Source organism: Phalangium opilio, unplaced genomic scaffold (assembly GCF_054372755.1).
Source record: "Phalangium opilio isolate 3A_F unplaced genomic scaffold, DU_Popi_V2 ptg000078l_1, whole genome shotgun sequence".
Taxonomy (NCBI): Eukaryota; Metazoa; Arthropoda; class Arachnida; order Opiliones; family Phalangiidae; genus Phalangium; species Phalangium opilio.
The window spans coordinates 1,386,695-1,411,138 of record NW_028324186.1 but is presented as its reverse complement, the minus strand read 5'-3'; the positions used below and the strand labels follow the sequence as shown (position 1 = coordinate 1,411,138).

Here is a 24,444-nt window from a genome sequence, read left to right as displayed (position 1 = left end):
TTAAGCATGTCTTTAAGTTTCAATTAAAAAGAAAAATTAATATCTGATCCTTCAGTCAAGTGATAACCTCAGTCTTATCGATACTTTTTAGGACTTGATTCTAATCAAGACATTTTTGATTAATTAAGCAAGGTAGAAGCGTAAGCTATAGGATATTCTACCTTTCCCTCTTGTTGACTAAGCATAGCACCAAAACCAATGTTGCTAGCGTCCGTGGTTAGGTACGTATGTTTACTGGGATCATAATGGTAAACAGGATGCTCATTAGCATGTAATATAGCTGCTTTTAATTTTAAGAAGGCTTCTTCACATTGCTCACTCCAGACCCATTGGATGTTCTTACGCTTAAGACGGTATAAAGGAGCTACTATCTCCGCATAATGGGGTACGAAAATACTATGCCATCCCGTAAAGCCTAAGAAACGCGAGATAGACTTAACATCTGTTGGTCTAGGAAACTGCTTAAAAGCTATGGTTTTAGCCGGGTTTACATGTATACCTGTGCTATCTATTTCATGACCTAAATTTAATGTAGACGGTTTAGCAAAGTGACACTTCGTGAAGTTGAGAGTAAGACCAGCCTTAGTTAATGGTCTAAAAACATATTCTATTGCATTAAGGTGCATTAAGGTAAAATAAAATGTCAATTTCACACTCAACTTTAATGTAACTCAACAGAAAAAACCAAGATTTGCTGGAATTAAAACTTATTGCCATATTATAGTAAAATATACAGCAACAGCGCCATGATTAACACTAAGTAAATGACGTCAAATAAACAGCATTTGAAAATAATATTTTACTTTCGTATGGAAACTTTTTGAATGACATTTCGTAAAATGTACGTCTTCCGGGCTCTTAAATGTATTGTTATAAAACTATTTGTTTTATAGTCTCGGACAAATTTTCATGCTACTATACCGTATAAATTACGGTTATGCGACATGCGATTTCCAGTTTTACCGTAAATGTTAATGAAACCTAGCCCTAAAATTCACGAATATGCCACTTATATTTGTCATTGGTGCCGTAAAAGGTAATGCCACTAGATCGTTTCAATTGCCTTTCTGCGACACGCCTTTTCTACATTTACCATAAATGTTAATGAAACCTAGCCGTAAAATTCACGAATTTGCCATTTTCATTTGTCATTGGTACCGTAAAATGTAATGCTACTAGACCGTATCAATTGCGGTAATGCGACACGCGTTTTCTTGTTTTACCGTAAATTTTAATGAAACCTAGCCCTAAAATTCACGAATTTGCCATTTTTATTTGTCATTGGTACCGTAAAATGGAATGCTACTAGACCGTATCAATTGCGGTAATGCGACACGCGTTTTCTTGTTTTACCGTAAATGATAATGAAACGTGGACGTAAAATTCACGTATTTGCCATTTTGATTTGTCATTGGTACCGCAAAATTTAATGTAATGTAACCGACGAATTTTCTGTTCAGCAACAGAAATTATTATGTTTAAACGTCAATATTCATTTAATAAATCTGAAAAAATAGTAGTAGCAGACCCTACCACATCACAGCATACATTTTAAAGTAATTCGAAAATTAACATAACAAGTAAAAATTGATTTCAAGGTAAAACTAACACGTGTAACTTTTAACCAATAGATAAAAGAATTTACTTTCAATCGCATGAAAATAAGTGTAAATACGATGTAATTCCCCTACATAAATTCAATTTGGAGTGTTTCAAATTTTACACTAACAAGTTTATTAGAGGTCATTTAGTTGTAGTGGGTTCTTAAATTTTTATTTTTTCCCGTTGTTCTTGAACGAATAATTCTGACATATTGCAAACATTTTTATTTATAAAAATTTGGCTATTACATAATTATTATGCAAATGAAAATAATAAACCCTTCCCTTTTGGGTCCTGTTTTCTTGAAAATCAATGAGTATTTGTTCGACGCACAGCATCTTGTAATACGACGTAAAAAGTCTAGAGAAGAAATTAAATTTGCCATTGCAGCAACTAGGTGTCTAATTTCCAGATCACATACCTCACAGTTTTGTAGTTTTCTAAATTAAATCTTACCTATCGATGAGATAAAGACACATTTAATTAAGCAAGGGGATGATTGGTCATTGAAATTTTACACCTGGTTTCAATATGTTACAGGTTACCGACAATAAGACACAAATTAATTCTAATATGTTTAATCATAAGTTTTTTTAAAGTACTAGCAATCTCGGAGCAAATAGTGAATTATATAATATTAATAGTAATTTTATCGGTCCTAGATATATATCCTTATACGACCAAGTGATACAGTGTGTAAAATCGCACATTAACAAAACCAATTGCCAAGGGATGTAATCCAGATAAATTCTTTTGAAATGTGTACTTACTGTTCTTAATCATTGCTGTCCCGATTTCTCTGAGAAGCAGCAATCAAGTTGGCCAACGTCAAGATTTTTCGGTTGACACCATTTTTCTTTCCTTTAGTTCCATTAATTGGGTCAATTAACATTAGCCTCCTGAAAATTTAGTTCAAATATTTATTTTTCAATATTCACGATGCAATGTCAGACCATGCTCAGTCAGCACACAAAATATATGAACAGTTACACACCTCTGAATGTATTCCAAGGATACAGACAATTTATCTGGATACTGGATGTTAAAAACATAATAAGCCCCAAGCATTAAAGCAATAGCAGACAAAAAACTCGTCAAACCAATAAAAAGCACTCTGCTACCAATTGCAATAGCAAATTCTGTAGCGGTTAAAAGGGAAGATCCTGAAAACAAAATTCACATAAATATCCTTAAATTACTACAATTTATAATTCATGTTCGTCAATCAGTTTCTTGTTTACACGCCCTATAGCAATTTCCAGATATTAAAAGGTACATACCAAAAGCGACAACGCATGGGTGACTTGGAAATTCCGCTCTACTTTCGATATCAGCAAAACTCTCATTAGCCTAGGAAATACGACTTTCATTAAAAATGTCACAAAATATTATTTTCCAATTTAACTGCTTTGAGCCATGATCAATAATAACCCATTCTGGACCCTTTTTTCACAGCGATTGCTTTACCTTGCATTTAACAATCTAGAAGTCATATTAATGTTTTATTTGCTCACCGGGCTTATGAGAAAAAGCTTGGAAAAATCTTCCTTGAAATACTCAACGATGAAACAAAAGAGAATTCTAGTTTCACATTCAACATCTGAAGATTCTGACAATAAAGTTAGAATGTTTTTCAACGAAGTAGATTTTTTTTTCTGTTGCTTGGAGAAAGTAATGTGGGTTTCTAGTTCCTTCTCCAAGGAGGCAACTAGTTGGTGCTTAATATTGAATCCAAGAAGTCCTTCGGCGTACGCAAAAAACCCTTGCTCTTTAAAAAGATAGGGATGCTCATCTTTCAAGTGCAGTGTTCCTTTGCCATCGTTAATATCAAGACGCTGCAAAGCGTAATTCTTCTTAAATAGATTGGAGACTTCATCGTTGTAGGCAGTCTCTCGGAACATTCTTTTCAATAATTTGTTGTCTTCGACCATAACTTCTTTTTGAGGAATTGAAACGGTAGGTGCAAAATCCACACATCCATAGCTGTCGGGGGTTGAAACACTACGTTTGACTTGAATAGTTACCCCGGAGGTATCAGCATCCATGTGTTTCGTAGCAGCACTAGATGACTTTGCAACACGCCTAACTCTTGATTTCATGCTTCTAAGAGTATTTTCAGTGCGATTAATTAATTGGTTCAAAAAACTTCCATATCCAGATCCGATCACTTTATCACCAGCTCCATCTCGAAGGGAATGTGGATATTGGCAAACTATTTTTTGAGCAACGAATTTTAAATCGGCCCTCAGTGGTCTTGGCAAAATGTTCATAACGCTCTCGACTACGTGCTTTACTAGAGCACATCTTTCTGGTTTTTCAATTAAAATCTTCTGGTGAAGGGCATTTTGTACTTCGACAGGAAGTTGCAATAAATCCAAGTTGTATGTTGCAATATTCGTGCCGTTAGAAGACTTTACGCCAACTTTAAAAGCCGAAGACGAACCCGAGGTACCGAGAGAAGTGTAGCTTTCATGGTCCTTATTTTGGTCTGATGAAATCGACGTATCCAAATTTTGCATAGATTCCGCATTACCAGCCTTTTTATCTTCTAAAATAAACAAATGTATTAAGAGGTAAACATGCTTCAAAAAAGTGTATTTGAGAAACACTCATTCAAAGTTAACAAGTTGGGAAACCAAAATAAACCTCTCCGAGCCGAGACGAATTTACTTTCCAAACACAGGTCCGCAAGCCAATGAGGCAAACCGGAAATACATAGTTCTAATCGGCGAGATATTGCCATGATCATTTAGTTTAAAGCGTTTTAATAATTTCCTGCGTATCCACAATAATTCTAATGAGGACCTAATATCTATCACTTAAATGTGTATTTAACTTTCGGCTCAATCTGAACCGTTAAGACCTCCTATAAGAGGACACGAAACAAGGTCAATTATGGTTAAGATCTAGGTTATCTTATCTCAAAGACCCAGTCGTTTCAACACGTATGGAGAGATGAAGTATTAACATCCGTAATATTTAATGAAGCTAAAAGTTACGTTAACACTATATATAAATGTAGTAAAGATGAATTAAAAAGTAAACACCAAATTTTAAATGTTAATATCAAAAGATGTTCTTGGAATATTGAGATGAAACAGAGCTTTATAGCTACACAACTACTAAAAGAATCGTAATGCCGAAAAATATTTAAGTATTGCCATTTAATATTCTGCAAAAAGAAAATGTTATCGTTTTGTACGAGAACTTTTCACCCTACTCGCTTTATATTAACTTTGATATGCGTGTACTGTTTCGATTCAGATGCAATCTTCATTACTCGTTCTATATTAACTCTCACTTGTGTCAGTACATAGAAATAAGTTTATCTTAAATAATTAATTAAATATAAATGACTAGCCGTTACCCGCGGCGTCGCTCGCGTGTAATAAGAACTTCCATCTAAAATGATATAAAGAATGTGTAGATTTTACGGATGACTAATATTTTTTTACCACCCTAGGAGCGATGGCACTCAGGCACAGTCCGTCAGCCCGTCGGGATACTTTTTATTACTTTTCACGCGGACATTATTCCATAAAGAAGGGTTTTAAGTTTTTGGCCGCCATTTTAAAAGATGGCGAAAAATCGAACCCGAAAGACAATTCAGCCCGTCTTAAGGTTAAAGCAAACCAGTGCACTAAATACTTGCAAAATCGGTTGAAACGCGCCTACTTAATTGCATAGAGAAGATGTTTTACATTTCTGGGCGCCATTTTTTAAGATGGCGGCGGATTGGAAAAATCTTTCTTAGTACGCGCCTACTACCTATGAGTAACGTTCCTGCAAATTTTCAGCCTTCTAGGTCAAGCGGTTTGGGCTGGGCGTTGATTATCAGTCAGTCAGGACTTTGATTTATATAGATATAGATATTAATTATTTTAATCGCCAGTAAATAACTTTAAAAATAGTTAAATCGTTTAAAATAAAGTTGTTCCTATTTTCTTTCGAAACTTTGCTAATATTGACGTTTAAAGTGAAGGGTACCCCTCCTGGCCGCTTTCTTCAAATTTTGTGGTATATATACGATTCGTTTCCATTATAATAGTAGATAAAAAACGTATTCGCGTGAACCGATGGTGGAAGCCCTGCCATTGGGAGGCTAGACGTTTCTCGTAACCCTAGCCGATCGCCGCGTATATCTTGAAACCAATAATAGATAAAAACGCATTCGCGTGAACCGATGGTGGAAGCCCTGCCATTGGGAGGCTAGACGTTTCTCGTAACCCTAGCCGATCGCCGCGTATATCTTGAAACCAAACGATGACGAAGGAAAAGAAGCCAGAATGGACTGACTGGCGTCCATGTGGAATGGACAAAGACCTGAAGATTGTGGTGCATAGAAGCTGGTGTCAAGGTGGAATGGACAAAGACCTGAAGATGGTGGTGCATAGAAGCTGGTGTCAATGTGGAATTGACGAAGAACAGAAGATGGTGGTGCATAGAAGCTGGTGTCAAGGTGGAATGGACAAAGACCTGAAGATGGTGGTGCATAGAAGCTGGTATCAATGTGGAATTGACGAAGAACAGAAGATGGTGGTGCATAGAAGCTGGTGTCAAGGTGAAATTGACGAAGAACAGAAGATGTTTGTGCTTGGAAGCTAGCAAGTACAGACTAGTGTCCATGTGGAGTGGACGAAAACCAAAGCTGGTGGTGTTGGAACTCAAGTAGAATAGCCAGAGGAGACAAACCCAAATTTCCGTGAACTGTCAATGCAGTCCGGAAATTGGGAACACGTTTGCTCCGATACGCAAACTGCGAACGCGGTCACGTGGGGTCTGACAGACAGACACACAGACAGACAGACACACAGTCACGGCCGTTGTAATACTTCTCCGTGACATACGTCACTCGGAGAGGTAAAAATAGTTCAAATATTATATGAATCGCCACTATGCTTACTTTTCTTTAAGCTTGAAAGGTGCTTTCGAGCGTGTATCGGCTTCATTATTTCTTTTAAATCCGATTCTACAACCACAGTTTTTTAGATCATGGAGTGAGTCAACTCCTAGGTTCTGAAGGCCATCTAATAGGTTTTTAACCTCGTCCCCACTATAATTTGGTAACACTTTTTTGATGTGCTCCTCTATGGTAAGTTCTTCCATTGTATAACTCAGTGCCTAAAATAAATTTCACGTAAACCAGTTAAAATAATAGATGATACAAATAGGGAAAACAGAAATAAAGGTGCAATTGTCGGCTCAATTGATCTCACTCCGTTAAACATGTAACTACACAGAACAGAGAATGTGGAAATATAAATAACAAAAAAATAGACCCAGAAAATAACTTTAGCGATATTTTTATTTATGAGACAAAAGCAATTGAATGCTTTAAATTAAATGCTTTAAATTTCCAGCTCTGTAGGAAATAAGAGGGTAGTAATCAGGAAGCTCTATATAATCCAGGCAACAGAATTCTACTTCGACATTAGCAGTAAGCTCATAAGCATGAATATAGGGGATATGAGTCGCCTTCAATAATTTCATAACAAAATACACATTTGAGTCTAACACAATAGGAAAAGAGATTTGATCTACGTTAAAGATTCCAATATTATCATCTTCATTTATAAAAAGAAACTGATCTTTCTCGTATTTGGTGCCCTTGATAGATATTTTCGTGGTAAAGGTAGGCATTCCTCCTTCATAGTTATAAATTTTTTTAAAACACTTCTGAATTTCAGAGCCTAATCCTTTTGGATCAAAACAATGGTTATTGGGCACTTTAATGTCTTCTTCAAATAAGTTACCAGTACTATAATAAGCTTGTGGCAATTGGTGTAGCGTCGCCATACTTTTCGTAATATTTCTAGAATTAGCAGTTTTTCTAGCTATTTTCTTAAAATATAAATGAAAACTTTCAAATCGTATGGTCCATGTTCCAAAATTTGGGCCGGCTAGTGCTTTAAATAGTGGTGCTTAGGTCTTAATGAAACGTCCTTAAATAGTTCTAGTCTTAAGACTAAATAATCACAAATCTTATTATTTAAGATAGCAATCTGATCCTCAGAAATGATAGGTGCAAATATTAACTCACATATCTCTTTAAGAGCAAGTATTAAGGTCCAAACTTCGTCGTTAACATTTTTGATATAATCATGAACCACAACCGTAAAAAGTCGCATAAAACACCAATTTTGAGATGCGTTTCCTGACAGTTTATTGGAATTTTCTTTCAATGGAGCAGGTGCGCTTGTGGCATCTGCCCCATAGAGTTTAAATTTCTTAAAGAGCGCGTTTATTTATGGATATGTGAACCACCTTTTTCAGTTAAGGTTTTTATGTACAACATTAATTCATATGATATGATACCCTCAAGCATGTCATGGCCAATGCAACAGGTGAAAGTATGTCAGTTCGTTGAAAAAGATTGTTTCTTTACTCCTGAAACATGTTTCACTTTATCGCTTACTTTCGCGGCTAATTGAAGCCTAGTAACTGAAATTTCGTATGTTTCTTTTGTACGAAGCTGGCTAATTTCTGACAAATTATTATCTGGCACACATGTTTCACAAAATCGACACAAATATCCACTCTTAAAGCTTTCATTAAAGCCGCCAACATCGTGGGACCCTAAATTGTCTCCAACAATACAGTGTAAAAATCCTTTAACTATACTCGGAAAACCCTCAATAGATAAAGACACTCCAATTTCTAAATTTTTCAGGTCGTCAATCAAGTTTCTTAGTACAGCATGTAACGAAAACATGATTTTTTTATACAGTTAACCGTTCTAAGTTTTATTTGCTCATGATAGAGCCCGAGGAAAAATATCGTCGCGAAAAAACCCCTTTCGTACCAAAAACGTTAAAGAAGATAGTTCGCCTTGATAAGTTGATAAGCGGCCTTTGGCCTACCCTTATCTACCTAGATAAAAAACACCTATTGTGAGCAGCATGGACACTAGTGGAAAATTTGGTGATTCACGCGTTCTTGGTACGAGAGAGGCCCCCTATTTTTAAGATACTGTACCCTTTCTATAGAGAGGGTAGTTGCAAACTTTTTGTAAACCCGAAAGGACGCGTTTTTCACTTCAAATAAATTTGTTTTTCTCATTAAGTTTTTATCGACGTTTAGTGTTGTTAATTTTAAGTCGCCAACCTCAGTTAAGTTTAGTCTGAAACTATTTCGAATCGTTTCATGGTGCCGAAAAATCCGGGATTGATTAAAACTGAAGTCGAGAAGTTTGTAGCCGTTCAAAAGTATGTGAATTTTCAACGAAACCTTTATGGATAATAGAATTTCGTGAACTTTCCAAGAAGTTAAAGTTAATTTCAACGAGACTTTTAAAACCGTGTGACCGTTCAAAGAAACCTGTTCCGAATACGCGAATTTCTTGAACTTTCAAAGGATATTAGCGAGGTTTTAAATCGAGAAGCAGATCGTTTTAATTATGGATCCACACAAAAGAAACATTAGCAAAAGAGGATACGCGAGAGGAACTTTAACGCGATTGGACAATGAAATATCTCAAGTGTTTGGAGCAACGTCTCTAAGTGTAACCAACGCCGTTTTAATAAAATACATTCTACAATTAGAAAAAATCGAATCTAATATAAGTGACATAAATGAAAAGGTGCAAGAAGGCTTTAACACGGAACCTGAGTTAGAAAAGGACTTACATGACTGTGAACTGATTCAAAGTACAATAATAGATTTAAAAGCAAAATGCCTGGACGTTCAACATGATCTACAATCAGCAAACCAACGGTCAGGAGCATCGAGTACCACGCAAATAGTAAGCCCAAACCAATCTCCTTTATCATTTAATAACGCGCAAATTGCAACCACGAAATTACCGCGAATTGTCATCGAAAAATATTACGGAGATATCAGTAAATGGCAAGAATTTTGGACGTCGTTTGAAACAACTATCCACAATTCTTCGTTACCCGATTCTGGAAAACTTGTTTATCTGAAGAGTTACCTAGGCGGCACAGCTTTAACTAGCGTTAGCGGAATTTCCATGACCTATGCAAACGCAATTATCACTCTTCAAGATAGATTTGGAAGAGATGATCTCGTAGAAAAGGCTCACGTTGAAAAAATCAGAAAACTAGAAGCCGTCAGAAAATCTTCAGATATAAAAAGTTTAAGAAGTTTCTTCGACAGCCTGTACATTAGCGTAATGGGTCTTGAAGCACTAAATGTTAAAACGAAATACGGTGGTATTTTAATACCCATAATCACTGAATTGTTGCCAGAAGATATAGTCCTCAGTTTTACCCAGAAGAACAAAAGAGCAGACGCGTTATCGATAGATAAGTTGATAGATTTCCTAAAAGAAGACATTGAAAGTAGAGAGCAAGCGTGCAATTTGAAGAAAAGCGTCATCTCCGTTGAGAGAAAACCAGAAATCGCCTTCAATAGAAGCTCTACCTTCAATAAACCGAAGATTGCGTCAACATCTTCCTTCAAGGCAACAGTAGCCCAAGAAAGCCCATGTGGTTTTTGTAAAGGTTCACACAGGATGGAAGACTGTACCGCTCTAACAGCGAAAGAAAGAAAGGAAATTTTCAAGAAAAAGTCCCTCTGCTTTATATGCGCCCAAGGAAGACACATGGCTAGATTTTGTAAGAGGAAAAGAGAAGTTTCATGTAAATTTTGCAATAGATGTCACTCACACATGGTGTGCGAAGAAAAATATCCAGAGGTTAATCAAGGTCAAGAGACGAATGAAGGTCAAGGAAGTGAAACATCAAGTATGTCCACTATCACCTCTAAGAAGGACAGTGTTTCACCACCGATTTATCTCCGTACTGCTTGGGCTAAAATATGTCATGACGGAAAAGAAGTGAAAGTACGATGCTTGTTAGATGACGGGAGTCACCGTACCTATGTTTCGTCCGAATAATGCCAGAAGATGAATTTACCAGTCGTCGGCAAAGAATCCTTGAACCTAACCGTATTTGAAGGGAAGAATAAGAAAATAGAACGTGAGAGAGTACAACTAACCCTAGGAAGTCTCTTCGATTCTCAGAGCATAACTATAGAAGCCATTGTCTCTCCTAAGCTAAGTGGAAATATACCAGGAGTTCCAAGAAAGGATTTGATAAAACTATCCAAAGAAAAGAGGTGGAATTTAGCAGACACGCCTCCTCCAGAATCACTCTCCAGCTCAGAAGAAATAACCATGTTACTGGGAGCCGATTATTATTATACCGATAAGTGGTAAAACAGAAAGAATTGGTACATCACTCATGGCGCATGACACTATCTTGGATGGACTATCCTTGGTAGAGACGAAGACTCCGAAGAAGAGAAGCCCTCAACTAGCACTTATAATATTTGCGTCTTCAAAGCACTAGTCAATCAAGAAACAAGCGAAGATGAACTCATTTCGGATAACTTGAAAGCCTTTTGGAAATTAGATACACTTGGAATTGTTGACAAAAGCGACGAAGAGTTAATGAGCGAAAAAACCATTAAAAAATAATTCGATTCAAAGATTACCTATGACGGAAACCGTTACAGTGTATGTCTTCCGTGGAAAGAAGAAAGAAAACCTTTGAACAACAACTACATTCAAGCTAAAAGATGATTTCAAGGTCAATTAAGGAAGTTTAGACAAAACCCTGAGTTATTTGACAAGTATGCTGACGTCATAGAAACGTACATAGAAAATGGAATCGTTGAGAAAGTAAAAGGCGAAGGTGAAACCAACAAGACATTTTACCTTCCACACAGAGAAGTCATCAAGGAAGAAAGAAGCACAACCAAGCTCAGAGTGGTTTTCGATGGCTCTTCTCACTCTCCAAACTTTCCGTCAATTAACGACAGTCTCCACTCAGGACCAGCTTTGAATGTAGATCTATTAGGTCTTCTCGTCAAATTCAAGAAAGAATAAAATCGCCTTCACCGCGGACATAGAAAAAGCGTTTTTCCAAGTTGGACTGTCCGAAAGCGATCGAGATGTGACGAGATTCTTATGGATTAAAAACAGAGAATTAAGCCCGGATAAACTTGAATTCGAAGTACTCAGAATGACCCGAGTTTTATTTGGACTGACGTCAAGCCCTTATTTACTCGCGGCAACCATTCGATTTCATATCGAAAAGTACAAAGAACAATTACCGGAAGCCTACGAACTGTTAAGAGATTTTTTATATGTTGATGACCTCGTGGGAGGAGCTCAAGAAGAACAGAAAGCGCTGGATCTAGCTAAAGAAGCTAAAGGCATCTTAAGCACCGCGGCAATGCCTTTACGCAAATTCCAGTTAAACTCGACATGGCTAAAAGACCAACTGTCAGAAGAACAAAGTAATCAAGAATCATAGGAAATTACCAGTAAACCAGAAAGCACCCTCATGAAAGTATTGGGTATCTCTTGGAAACCAGAAGCGGACGTATTTTGTTTTGATGTCTCGAACCTACTAACGTTTATCAAAGACAAAAGAAATACGAAGCGATTTATTTTGCAAGCATCCTCACGTATTTTTGATCCAATTGGGTTGATATCGCCATTCACAGTTAGAATCAAGTGCCTCTTTCAAGAATTATGGAAACGTGACACTGATTGGGACCAAGAAATAGATCCAGATTTAAGTGAAAATTGGAACAAATGGTGCCTGGAATTGCAGCACATGTCTGAATTAGAAATTCCAAGACATTACGGTTCTAACTTTGGAAAACTTCAGCTACATTGCTTCACTGATGCCAGCGAGAGGGCATTCGGAGCCGTTGTCTATATTTGATCAATAGAAGAAAATGTCACTCCCAAAGTACTATTAGTGGCGTCTAAGAGTCGTGTTTCGCCTTTGAAGAAACTGACAGTTCCTAAACTAGAGCTTATGGGAGCTATAATTGGATCCAGATTGATGAAAACAATTAAATCTAATTTCGAAAAGGAGAAACCCATTTTACATTTTTGGAGCGACAACCAATCAGTCATTTCCTGGATCAAAAGTAACGCCACAGAGTGGAAGCCTTTCGTAGAAAACCGCGTTTGCGAAATCCAGGAACTAACGGAACCAGTACAATGGAAATACGTTCCTACCAAACAGAATCCAGCCGACTTTCTCACGCGTGGCCTAACAATAGATGGACTTAAAGCGAACGATACCTGGTGGACAGGACCAGAGTTTTTAAAGAAGCCTGAATCAGAATGGCCTGTTCAACCTGCCAGATATATCAAATCAGATGAAGCTGAAACAGAAAAAGGCCTAAGTACAGACCCTCCATTGTCTTATACGCGAGCGAAATGTCAACCAAAAGGATTGAACCTGTATTAAAACTAGAGAACTACAGTAGTCATTCGAGAGTCTTAAGGACAACCGCGTGGATAAGAAGGTTTATTTTCAACTGTAAGAATCCAACCAAGACAAGTTGGGAAACCAAAATAAACCTCTCCGAGCCGAGACGAATTTACTTTCTAAACACAGGTCCACCAGCCAATGAGAAAAACCGGAAATACATAGTTCAAATTGGCGAAATATTGCCAAGGTCTTTTACAATTTCCTTTGTATCCTCAATAATTCTAATGAGGACCTAAACGTATCACAGAAGGGTGTATTTAACTTTCGGCTCACTCTGAACCGTTAACACCTCCTATAAGAGGAGGCGAAACAAGGTCACTTCTAGTTTAAATCTAGGGTATCTTATTTCACAGACCCAATCGTTTCAACAATTGTGGATAGATGAAGAATTAACACCCATATTATATAATGAATATAAAAAATGCGATTACACTATATATAAATGAAGTAAAGCTAAATTAAAAAGTAAACACCAAATTTGAAATGTTAATATCGAAAGATGTTCTTGGAATATTAAGATGAAACAGAGCTTTATAGCTACACAACTACTTAAAGAATCGTAATGCCGAAAAATATTTAAAATATTTCCATTTAATATTCTGCAAAAAGGAAATGTTATCGTTTCGTAAAAGATCTTATCATCATACTCGCTTTATATTAACTTTGATGTGCGTGTAGTGTTTCGATTCGGATGCAATCTTCATTACTCGTTCTATATAAACTCTCACTTGTGTCATTACATAGAAATAAGTTTATCTTTAATAATTAATTAAATATAAATGATATTAATTATTTTAATCGCCAGTAAATAACTTTAAAAATAGTTAAATCGTTTAAAATAAAGTTGTTCCTATTATCTTTCGAAACTTTGCTAATATTGACGTTTAAAGTGAAGGGTACCCCTCTTGCCCGCTTTTTTCAAATTTTGGGGTATATATACGATTCGTTTCCATTATAATAATAGATAACAAGACGGCCCCGGCCAGATTAGAGCCCCATCGTTTGTAAGGCTCCAGCAATCAAGAACGTTTTACTTGTGAAACACTGTAGTTAGTACGCAAGCGTAAAAAAGATATTCATTAGTATGCATGAATATACTCATAGTGCAAGGTATTTCTATACCAGAATATGAAGAACAGAAGTTGGCCTCCTGTCTAGGATTGGTTAAGACTTCCCCAAAGATACAAGTTCAGCAGTATCCGACCCCAAAGATACAAGTTCAGCAGTATCCGACCCCAAAGATGCAAGTTCAGAAGTATCCGACCCCAAAGATGCAAGTTCAGAAGTATCCGACCCCAAAGATGCAAGTTCAGAAGTATCCGACCCCAAAGATGCAAGTTCAGCAGTATCCGACCCCAAAGATGCAAGTTCAGAAGTATCCGACCCCAAAGATGCAAGTTCAGAAGTATCCGACCCCAAAGATGCAAGTTCAGAAGTATCCGACCCCAAAGATGCAAGTTCAGAAGTATCCGACCCCAAAGATGCAAGTTCAGAAGTATCCGACCCCAAAGATGCAAGTTCAGAAGTATCCGACCCCAAAGATGCAAGTTCAGAAGTATCCGACCCCAAAGATGCAAGTTCGGAAGTATCCGACCCCAAAGATGCAAGTTCGGAAGTATCCGACCCCAAAGATGCAAGTTTAGAAGTATCCGACCCCAAAGATGCAATTTCGGAAGTATCCGACCCCAAAGATGCAAGTTCGGAAGTATCCGACCCCAAAGATGCAAGTTCAGAAGTATCCGACCCCAAAGATGCAAGTTCAGAAGTATCCGACCCCAAAGATGCAAGTTCAGAAGTATCCGACCCCAAAGATGCAAGTTCAGAAGTATCCGACCCCAAAGATGCAAGTTCAGAAGTATCCGACCCCAAAGATGCAAGTTCAGAAGTATCCGACCCCAAAGATGCAAGTTCAGAAGTATCCGACCCCAAAGATGCAAGTTCAGAAGTATCCGACCCCAAAGATGCAAGTTCAGAAGTATCCGACCCCAAAGATGCAAGTTCAGAAGTATCCGACCCCAAAGATGCAAGTTCAGAAGTATCCGACCCCAAAGATGCAAGTTCAGAAGTATCCGACCCAAAAGATGCAAGTTCAGAAGTATCCGACCCCAAAGATGCAAGTTCAGAAGTATCCGACCCCAAAGATGCAAGTTCAGAAGTATCCGACCCCAAAGATGCAAGTTCGGAAGTATCCGACCCCAAAGATGCAAGTTTAGAAGTATCCGACCCCAAAGATGCAATTTCGGAAGTATCCGACCCCAAAGATGCAAGTTCAGACAAACATCTATTTAATTAGCACATAAATAAAAGGAAATAAATATAAAAACCCCAAACATTTAAATTCACAAGTATCCGACCCCACAGATTAAGAGGTACCCCACCCCACTTCACCCCGACATTTTAGAGATAAGAATAAATAATAAAAAACTCTAGGTTTCTTTCAAGTCTCAATGGTTCAGTTGGTAGAATGTCTGCCTGTTGCGCCAGCGATCCGGGTTCGATTCCCGGGTCTGACTTGAAAAAATTTTAATTAAAATTAAATCTCTAACCGAGCCCAGTAACCCCTATGGGTGGGTTGTGGTAATATAAAGTTCCTTTTAAGCTAAAATCTGACGATAACGAAGCGACAACCCCGGCCACTACTACTACTACTACTACGGACGGACGGCTCGGGTCAAACTAAGAGCCTATCGTATACTACGATGTGGCTAAAAACGCATTCGCTTGAACCGATGGTGGAAGCCCTGCCATTGGGAGGCTAGACGTTTCTCGTAATCCTAGCCGATCGCCGCGTATATCTTGAAACCAAACGATGACGAAGGAAAAGAAGCCAGAATGGACTGACTGGCGTCCATGTGGAATGGACAAAGACCTGAAGATGGTGGTGCATAGAAGCTGTTGTCAATGTTGAATTGACGAAGAACAGAAGATGGTGGTGCATAGAAGCTGGTGTCAAGGTGAAATTGACGAAGAACAGAAGATGGTTGTGCTTGGAAGCTAGCAAGTACAAACTAGTGTCCATGTCGAGTGGACGAAAACTATAGCTGGTGGTGTTGGAACTCAAGTATATTAGCCAGAGACAAACCCAAATTTCCGTGAACTGTCAATGCAGTCCGGAAATTGGGAACACGTTTGCACCGATACGCAAACTGCGAACGCGGTCACGTGGGGCGTGACAGACACACAGACAGACAGACACGGCCGGTGTAATACCTCTCCGTGACATACGTCACTCGGAGAGGTAAAAATTAAAAGAGAATTAAGCACAGAAGAAATTTATTGGATTAAAATGGCGCAACAGGAAACCTATCTAAGAGAAATAAAGGCTCTCAAGGAAAAACGGGAGATTCATCAAGGTTCAGTACTGTCAGAATTGAAGCCCTTCTTAGACCAAGACGGTTTATGTAGAATAGGAGGTAGACTTGGCTTCGCAAACATGACATTTGGTGAAAGACATCCAATTATCCTGCCAACCGAACATCATTATACCTACCTTCTAATCCAGAAGCAACACAAAAATGTAATGCCCATGAGCGTCACCGCAACTCTTTCGATTCTTAGAGGAAGGTACTGGATTCCGCGAGGACGGCAGATCGTGAAGAAACAATTGGCCGGTTGTGTAACATGCAAGAGAATGAAATCGCGTCCGTTCGTTCGCGAAACCGCGCCTTTACCTCCAGAACGTGTCAACGCGAGTCCGGCTTTCGAAACGACAGGAGTAGACTTTGCAGGTCCGGTCTATGTTAGATGTTATGACGAAAAGGAAGCAAAGTTCATTCAAACGAAAACTAAAAGTTACATCGCGCTTTTCACTTGCGCAGTAACTCGGGCAGTGCATCTCGAATTGGTTTCGGATTTGAGCGCTGAAAATTTTATATTGGCTCTCAAACGGTTTGTCGGTCGTCGAGGCGTATGTAGACTTTTCTTGTCGGACAATTCAAAAACATTTAAAAGACCAGAAAAGGAATTGTCAAAACTTTGGAACTCGGTCCTCACACCAGAAACTAAACAATATTTCGGAGAAAATAAAATTGAGTGGAAATTTATTGTAGATTATGCCCCATGGTGGGGAGGAATATGGGAAAGGATGGTAAGGACCGTAAAGGACTGTTTGAAGAAGGTTTTAGGCACAGCTCTATTGTCTTTCGAAGAGTTCGAAACGGTTTTGATAGAAGTTGAATCGGTAGATAATTCTCGCCCTATAACCTTTACCGCTAGTGACCATAACGAGCCTTCACCCCTTACTCCATCCCATTTCCTCATTGGAAAGAGACTTGACGCTCTTCCCCCACGGAAATTTAAATTGTCGGAGTAACAACACAGAAGACATGATCTAACAAGTAGATTGAAACACCGTCAAGAGTTAGTAAACAGATTTTGGGTTAGGTGGCGGAAAGAATACCTGCTAGAGCTCAGAACAGCTCAGATAGTTAAAAATGGAACCAAATGGTCAGCTCAGATTAAAGTAGACGACATAGTTTTAATAAAGGATGATAAGTTGCCAAGACATCTTTGGAAATTAGGAAAAGTATTGGAACTCCATCTAGGACGAGATGGAATATGTCGGTCTGTTTCAATTAAGAAAAGTTCATCCATCATAAAGCGTCCAGTACAACTTTTGTACCCATTAGAAGTTTAAAAGTAGTTTTTTCTTTTTGTCATAAAGTTTAAAAAAAAAAAATGGTTTGTAAAAATAAGGATTCAAAGAACCCTCATTTGGGGGGAGTGTAACGAAAACATGATTTTTTATATAGTTAACCGTACTAAGTTTAATTTGCTCATGACAGAGCCCGAGGAAAAATATCGTCGCGAAAAATCCCCTTTCGTACCAAAAACGTTAAAGAAGATAGTTCGCCTTGATAAGTTGATAAGCGGCCTTACCCTTATCTACCTAAATAAAAACACCTATTTTGAGCAGCATGGACACTAGTGGAAAATTTGGTGATTCACGCGTTCTTGGTACGAGAGAGGCCCCCTATTTTTAAGATACTGTACCCTTTCTATAGAGAGGGTAGTTGCAAACTTTTTGTAAACCCGAAAGGACGTGTTTTTCGCTTCAAATAAAGTTGTTTTTCTCATTAAGTTTATATCGACGTTTAGTGTTGTTAATTTTAAGTCGCCAACCTCAGTTAAGTTTAGTCTGAAACTATTTCGAATCGTTTCACACGCCATTCAATAATACTTTCTTACTTACTTTGAACTGCAAAGCTAGTGGTTTGCATATACATAAATGTAGTATAGTTTAACTAAAATGTAAACACCCATTTCAAATATTAATATCAAAAGATGTTCTTGAAATATCGTAATGAACCGGAGCTTTAGTGCTACAAAGCTAGTAAAGGCATCGCATTTCCGAAAAATTTTCGTTTTATATTGTAAAAAAAAAGGAAATTATAATTTTGTTGTATTTCTTCACACACCAACACAAGGGAAACTGCTAAAGTGGTGCACTAATGTCACAACGGACGCTTACAGACACACAGATAAACGACTTTATTACTCTTTCTGTATTAAAATTGAGCTAAGAAATAAGAGTATCTTAAAATATCAAAGTAAATGTAATTAATATTATATATTTTCGTCGTTAATATTTCATCTTATTGCGCATTACATCGTTTTGAGAAAGAACAATTAAACATTCTTGAGAGACTTGACCAATATTGACGTTTGAAATGAAGCATACGCCGGTTGTTTCGCCATACGCAAATCGGTAGTATATAAAGGTTTCGAATTCCAATGATGTAAATGACAGCGCAATTGCATAAAGCTTTGAAGGAAGCACTGAGTTACAATCTCCTCGGTATATTAAGTCAATCACACAATAAAACTTGTATTTAAAAAAATTGCCTCATCTTTTGGCTAAAATTGTGCTGGCATAAACCAGAAGCTGCATATGGGCATCTTTCGCATATAACATAATTTTGAATACTAAGACCTTGAATTTTAATATTAAATTTTTAATTGGTTTCTGGATTTTTCATCTCTCCGAGTGAAGATGTCGGTACGGAGAGGTATTACATCGGACCTGCCTGTCAGCGCGTTCGCACATAAAAAATTGGAGCAAACGCGTTCACAGAAAGCAATTTTTGGCTTCTATTCCCATCATTTCACCAAAGATGCACGCAGAAACAATTTTTCTTATAATTTATGATATATTGTGAATCAAAGCGCCTTATATACCCCAAATTTCCAAAAATTGTTAAAGAGGCATACACTTGAATTCAAACGTCAACAATAGCAATGTTTTAAATAATTTTAGGAATAAAGTTTCTTGAAACTATTTAACTAATATTAAGGTATGTTAATTACGATTAATATAATAATTATCAATTATATTTATTTGATTATGAGAAAAACCTGTTAATTTCGTCTCGACTTGGAGTAGTCTATTTTAGTTTATCATAAGAAAATAGCTCATAGCTCCCTGTAAGTATGAAACTCTTAACAGCATTTTCATCCATATTTTCCGGCGCATCGTGCTTTTCGCGAACCCCTTAGGTGGCGGTGGTGGTTTTGTGCCCCCTATTGTAGTACCAAAACGTCTCCCACAGGTTGCAAAAGTGTAAGCGCGCTAAATATGAAAGCAAATGTTGTAGTATGAAAATATTCTACGTTTCATAATTATAGGGTGCTATATATTATTTTCTTATGAATTTATTATTAGTATTTTTAATTGGATAGCTAAATTGTTAAAAGTTTCGGGAACTCAAAGGTTTTTGAAATTCTAGCATTATTATCTTTCAAGGTTTATTTTTCAGAAGTAAAAGAGTTTGTATTCAGCACATACGTATTATATGTTTTTTTTTTAAATCGAAAGAAGACCCTCTTGCTTCTTTTTTAACTCAAAGAGGTTTCCACTGTTTTTTCAACCTATGTAAACCTTTTTTCTAACAGTGAACCCTCAATGGTTTGCAGTTTTTTGTAGGTACCACTTTTAAGCCAGTAATGGTTTGCTGTTTTCTATGAATCACTTTTAAACCCTTAATGGTTTGCTGTTATTAGCATTACCATTTTTAAACCATCAAGGAGTTATCTTGAAAGGAATTTTGGAACATATCTTATTAACTTATGATATCAGTAACACTAGGGAAATCAAGTTCATTAGAAGTAGTTTGGTTCAGTTCTTCACAAGGGTTGGGACTTGTGCTAATTTCTCAATCATTACTCTAACGCGTTACATTCACCAAATTGCCAAGGCGTTGTTAGTGGTGATATTATAAGCAATTTATGTCAAAACTGTGCACAGTTAAGAGTTTTGCAAAGAAAGAGAATCTCAAGAGAAAAGAAATACTCAAAAAACCATAAAACCCAAAAAAAATTGCTCAAATTTAGAAAGGAAAAACGAGCTTTAAGAAACAGAATTAAGAAACTTGAAAGAAAAGTTGAAAAACTAATGCGCAAAGAAAATGTGGAACCATTTGGCAGCCTGTTTTTAGGAATATCTGAGGATAAGCCGTTCTTAAGTAAATTAAACTTTTTGAAAATATTGATGAAACAACAGTTGGAATTAATGCAAAAGAACCATAAAAGACCCAAAAAGTGGCACCCTGCGATCATAAGTTGGTGTTCGTATGTGAAAAGCAAATCAACCTCAGCCTATGAAGCTTTCAGAGAAGTTATTCCATTGCCATTGCCTAGGACTTTATACACATATACGTCTGTATTATCTTGTAAAAGTGGATTTACCGAAGATGCAGTCATTGAAATGAAAGCTATAATAGATTTAGAAAATATGGATGAACATCAGAAATATTTTTCACTTGTGGTTGATGAAATGAAGATTAAAGAAGATCTGGTTTACAAAGTTAACACTGGAGAAATTGTTGGGTTTACGCATTTAAACGCCGCTGGTGACAAACTTAAGTCGGAAGAGATAAAGAAAACTGGTGAAATAACATCCGATTTACCAGTGGCATCTCATGCGATGGTTATTATGGTCAGAGGTCTTACGACCAATTTCAAACACATTTTGGCCTACTTTCCATACCATGAAATGAAAAGCGAGGAGTTATACACTATAATGCACGAAGCTATAGAAATTTGTGAAAATAGCGGCTTTAAAATATTAACGGTGGTGTGTGATAAATCTGCGGTGAACCAAAAATTTGTCAGAATGAGCACTGATATTGACGAGGAAAAGGGTGTCGCTTATAAATCGAGGAATCCGTATGCCCCAAGGATTAACCCTCGTGAAATATTCTATATTTCTGATCCGCCACATCTAATCAAAACCGTTAGAAATTGCTTATTCCACAGTGGGTTTAAGAAAACGCGTTATATGAAAAAACAAGGAAAACATTTATTGTGGTCTCATATAGAGGAAATGTTTAAAAAAGACTCATCGTCGCAATTAAGATTGTGCCCTAAATTAACTTTAGACCATATCACACTTGGCCCTTTTCGTGCCATGAAAGTTAACCTAGCAACACAAGTTTTAAATGATACTGTTGCAGCTGCTATAGAACAGTTAGTTGGTCCTGAAGCGTCTGAAACTGTAAAATTTATAAGATGCTTTAATAAGTTTTTTGATATTTTAAACACACGCAACTTGGGTCAAGGTAGACGCAAGCGAAACCCAAATTTAGACGCCTTTAAAACTGAAACGGATGATCGGTTAAAGGTACTTAATTTAATATATCTATATCTATATAAATCAAAGTCCTGACTGACTGACTGACTGACTGACAGACTGACTGATAATCAACGCCCAGCCCAAACCGCTTGCCCTAGAAGGCTGAAACTTTGCAGGAACGTTACTCATAAGTAGTAGGCGCGTACTAAGAAAGATTTTTCTAATCCGCCGCCATCTTAAAAAATGGCGCCCAGAAATGTAAAAAATATTCTCTATGCAATAAAGTACGCGCGTTTCAACCGATTTCACAAATATTTAGTACACTGGTTTGCTTTAACCTTAAGTCGGGCTTAATGGACTTTCGGGTTAGATTTTTCGCCATCTTTTAAAATGGCGCCCAGAAATTTAGGAAAATATTCTCAATGCAATAAAGTCCACGCGTTTCAACCGATTTCACAAATATTTAGTACAATGGTTTCCTTTAACCTATAGACGGGCTAAAAGGTCTTTTGGGTTCGATTTGTTGCCATCTTTTTAAATGGCGGCCAAAAACTTAAAAACCCTTCTTTATGGAATAATGTCCGCATGAAAAGAAATAAAAATATCCCGACGGGCTGACGGGCAACGCCGAGTGCCTTCGTTCCTAGGGTGCTACAAAAATTTTAGTCATCAGTAAAATTTACACATTCTTTTTATCATTTTAGATGGAAGTTCTTATTACACGCGAGCGACGCCGCGGGTAACGGCTAGTATTTTATGTTTCAAATAAAATTTAAATTATAGATTTTCTTATTGACAGTGGTTAGAAGAGGACTTCATAAACTACCTGAAAGAGTGGAAAGAAGAAGCTGAAAGCCTAGATGTTCCAGCAGCAGGAAAAGCAAAAATGCAGCTTAGCCGAGAAACGTTGGAAGGCTTACATATAACAGGTTAACTAATTAAAAACATGTCGTTAACTTAAATTAACCTTAATTGTTTCTTAGTATTTTCAATCGTCGGGGCCATAAAATTTCTGCTCTCAAGAGGAGCCCCGTTTGTATTGACTGACAAATTTAATCAAGACCCACTGGAAAGGCACTTTGGCAAACACCGACGATCAACGGGTTGTAATGAAAATCCTGATTTATTAAATTTTGGATATAGTGAAAGGAAATTTAAGATAATGCAGCCTATTATAAACCAGACCAAAGTAGGGAACACAACCAAGTGTAAAAAATGTTAACTATTATTAAGTAATAAACACTTTAATCAATGTTTCTGTACTTGTAATAACATCACAGAGTTAGCTGACTATTATCACAAATTTAAAACAATGCTCAATATCCATTAGTTTCCTAAAACATACTGTCAAAAATAGGAACTTACATAACCTTAAAGAAAAAATATTCATACAAGAAAATCAAAGTTTTCCTAATTTGCAATAGCAAATGCTATTTTCTTTCAGTGATTTTCTTAATCCTTTTTTCTTAGCTAAAGAAGCTCTTTGGGCTTCACTCATTTTTAATTTCGTATAGTTTTGCAACGCTTTTCCGCGACAATTAATGTAGGTATCAAACAGAATGCCTTTTGCTTTATGCCTACTACAGAGTTTAGGCCGTTCAACCTTTTTCTGGGCTACTGGTAATTCAACAGGCGATTTTTTAGCGATAGATCTATCGGGTGGCTGAGTAACTTTTCATCATTACACTAAACATACACAAACTATATTAATACATTATACCTTGCCCTATTTAAAGATATAGTTTCTTACCATCCAGTCGATAACACCATAATTTGCCAAAGGTACTAATCCGCCGTTAAAATGACACGAACATACATAATGTCGTTTAGAAATATTCTCGGGAGTTAAATCCGTCCTTCCAGTGGCAACTATCCATTTCTCACAAAGATCTAACTTAGTTTTAGGTTTTGGAAAAGGATGGAATATGACATTGGTCATTTCCAATCGATCCTTAAATTTAGTACTGTTTTGGCAATTTAAATAGGAACATTTCTTCACGTACACCATAATAATTTGCAGAACTAACCTTAAAAGCCAGCTGGTTGCTAAGCCTAGGCTACTTTTGGAGAGTCTCTGTCTAGACTACAAACTCGGCCGAGTTCCGCATTTGCGCCGTAGAGATCTTACTAGCTCACCTCTCATTTTTTCCCCTCACCCCCAAGGACTTGAATTTGGAAACCCCCCCCAGCATACTGTTTTCCTCTCCTTCCTATTCATGCTCCTAGGAGGGTACAAAGAGGCTTCCCTCTTTGCTTGGCTGGAGTGTTCTCGCTTTGGAAGTCTTTCTCTGCGAATAAACTATCTCGCTGCCCACGCTCTGCTACCAAACAATGAAATGCTACTAACGTGACATTACTCTAGCAATTGCTGAAGTTGATGTATTTTCACAATCCGAAAACAAAGGCTTAACGTATATTTTATATATATTATTAAGCACGTTATATTTCTTTAAATTCAAAACAAGGCTTAAGGAGTATTTAATTAATTTAGACCCTAGCAGCAACGGACTTCTTTTTTCTAGTGGTTTATTATTGTCTGAAGGATTACTTTTTTTAATCACTACTAAGTTTCCAAAAAATCATATCAAAGGGAATTGCTTGGGAAATTGTACCAAAAACTTCTTACTTAATTCCTCTAAGCCTCCTGCCTCCCCGTTTAATCCCGATACTAAATCTATAACCTTTTGTGGAGATAAAAAATTTGTATCGAATTTCTAGGTTTATTTCTCTCTCATTTACAAAGGCCGTAAGTCCTCCATTATTATAGATAAATCAGCGCGTTGCCCTTAGCAACGGATCGCGCCATCCTACGAATACTAAATCATTTTTCGGTCACCTTGTCTATACATGTAATACTTCTAGCAATGCTCACGTGGGGTGCTTTTTAGATTCCTTGCATAAAAGGATTGTGCAAAACTTCCCAAGATTCGTGAAAATGAAAGGCCGTAATGATTTCATCCTAACCCTATAATGCTTTTTATCGGTCTAAGAAATAATATGGATTCTTTTTTGAAA

The 24,444-nt window shown here is 37.2% G+C and overlaps 4 protein-coding genes across 4 annotated transcripts; 2 read left to right on the top strand and 2 right to left on the bottom strand.

The window, feature by feature from the left end:
• Positions 1–1,811: 1,811 nt before the first annotated feature.
• LOC149654984 (uncharacterized) lies at positions 1,812–8,314 on the bottom strand. Its single transcript, XM_089844986.1, has 10 exons — positions 8,018–8,314; positions 7,144–7,443; positions 6,579–6,723; positions 4,273–4,323; positions 3,117–4,150; positions 2,883–2,952; positions 2,597–2,765; positions 2,373–2,501; positions 2,024–2,058; positions 1,812–1,962 (listed from the first exon to the last, which is right to left on the bottom strand). Exons 1-8 carry the CDS (start codon positions 8,312–8,314, stop codon positions 2,378–2,380), a joined length of 2,190 nt encoding a protein of 729 aa, XP_089701112.1. The 3' UTR covers positions 1,812–1,962; positions 2,024–2,058; positions 2,373–2,377.
• Positions 8,315–8,998: 684 nt separating this feature from the next.
• On the top strand, positions 8,999–10,459 carry LOC149654983 (uncharacterized). The gene has a single exon (XM_089844985.1). The coding sequence runs from the start codon at positions 8,999–9,001 to the stop codon at positions 10,457–10,459; it is 1,461 nt and encodes a 486-aa protein (XP_089701111.1).
• Positions 10,460–16,146: 5,687 nt separating this feature from the next.
• LOC149654982 (uncharacterized) lies at positions 16,147–17,172 on the top strand. Its single transcript, XM_089844984.1, has one exon. It carries the CDS (start codon positions 16,147–16,149, stop codon positions 17,170–17,172), a length of 1,026 nt encoding a protein of 341 aa, XP_089701110.1.
• A 5,871-nt stretch (positions 17,173–23,043) lies between these two features.
• LOC149654981 (uncharacterized) lies at positions 23,044–23,660 on the bottom strand. The gene is made up of 2 exons (XM_089844983.1): positions 23,180–23,660; positions 23,044–23,115 (listed from the first exon to the last, which is right to left on the bottom strand). Exons 1-2 carry the CDS (start codon positions 23,435–23,437, stop codon positions 23,044–23,046), a joined length of 330 nt encoding a protein of 109 aa, XP_089701109.1. The 5' UTR covers positions 23,438–23,660.
• Positions 23,661–24,444: the final 784 nt, after the last annotated feature.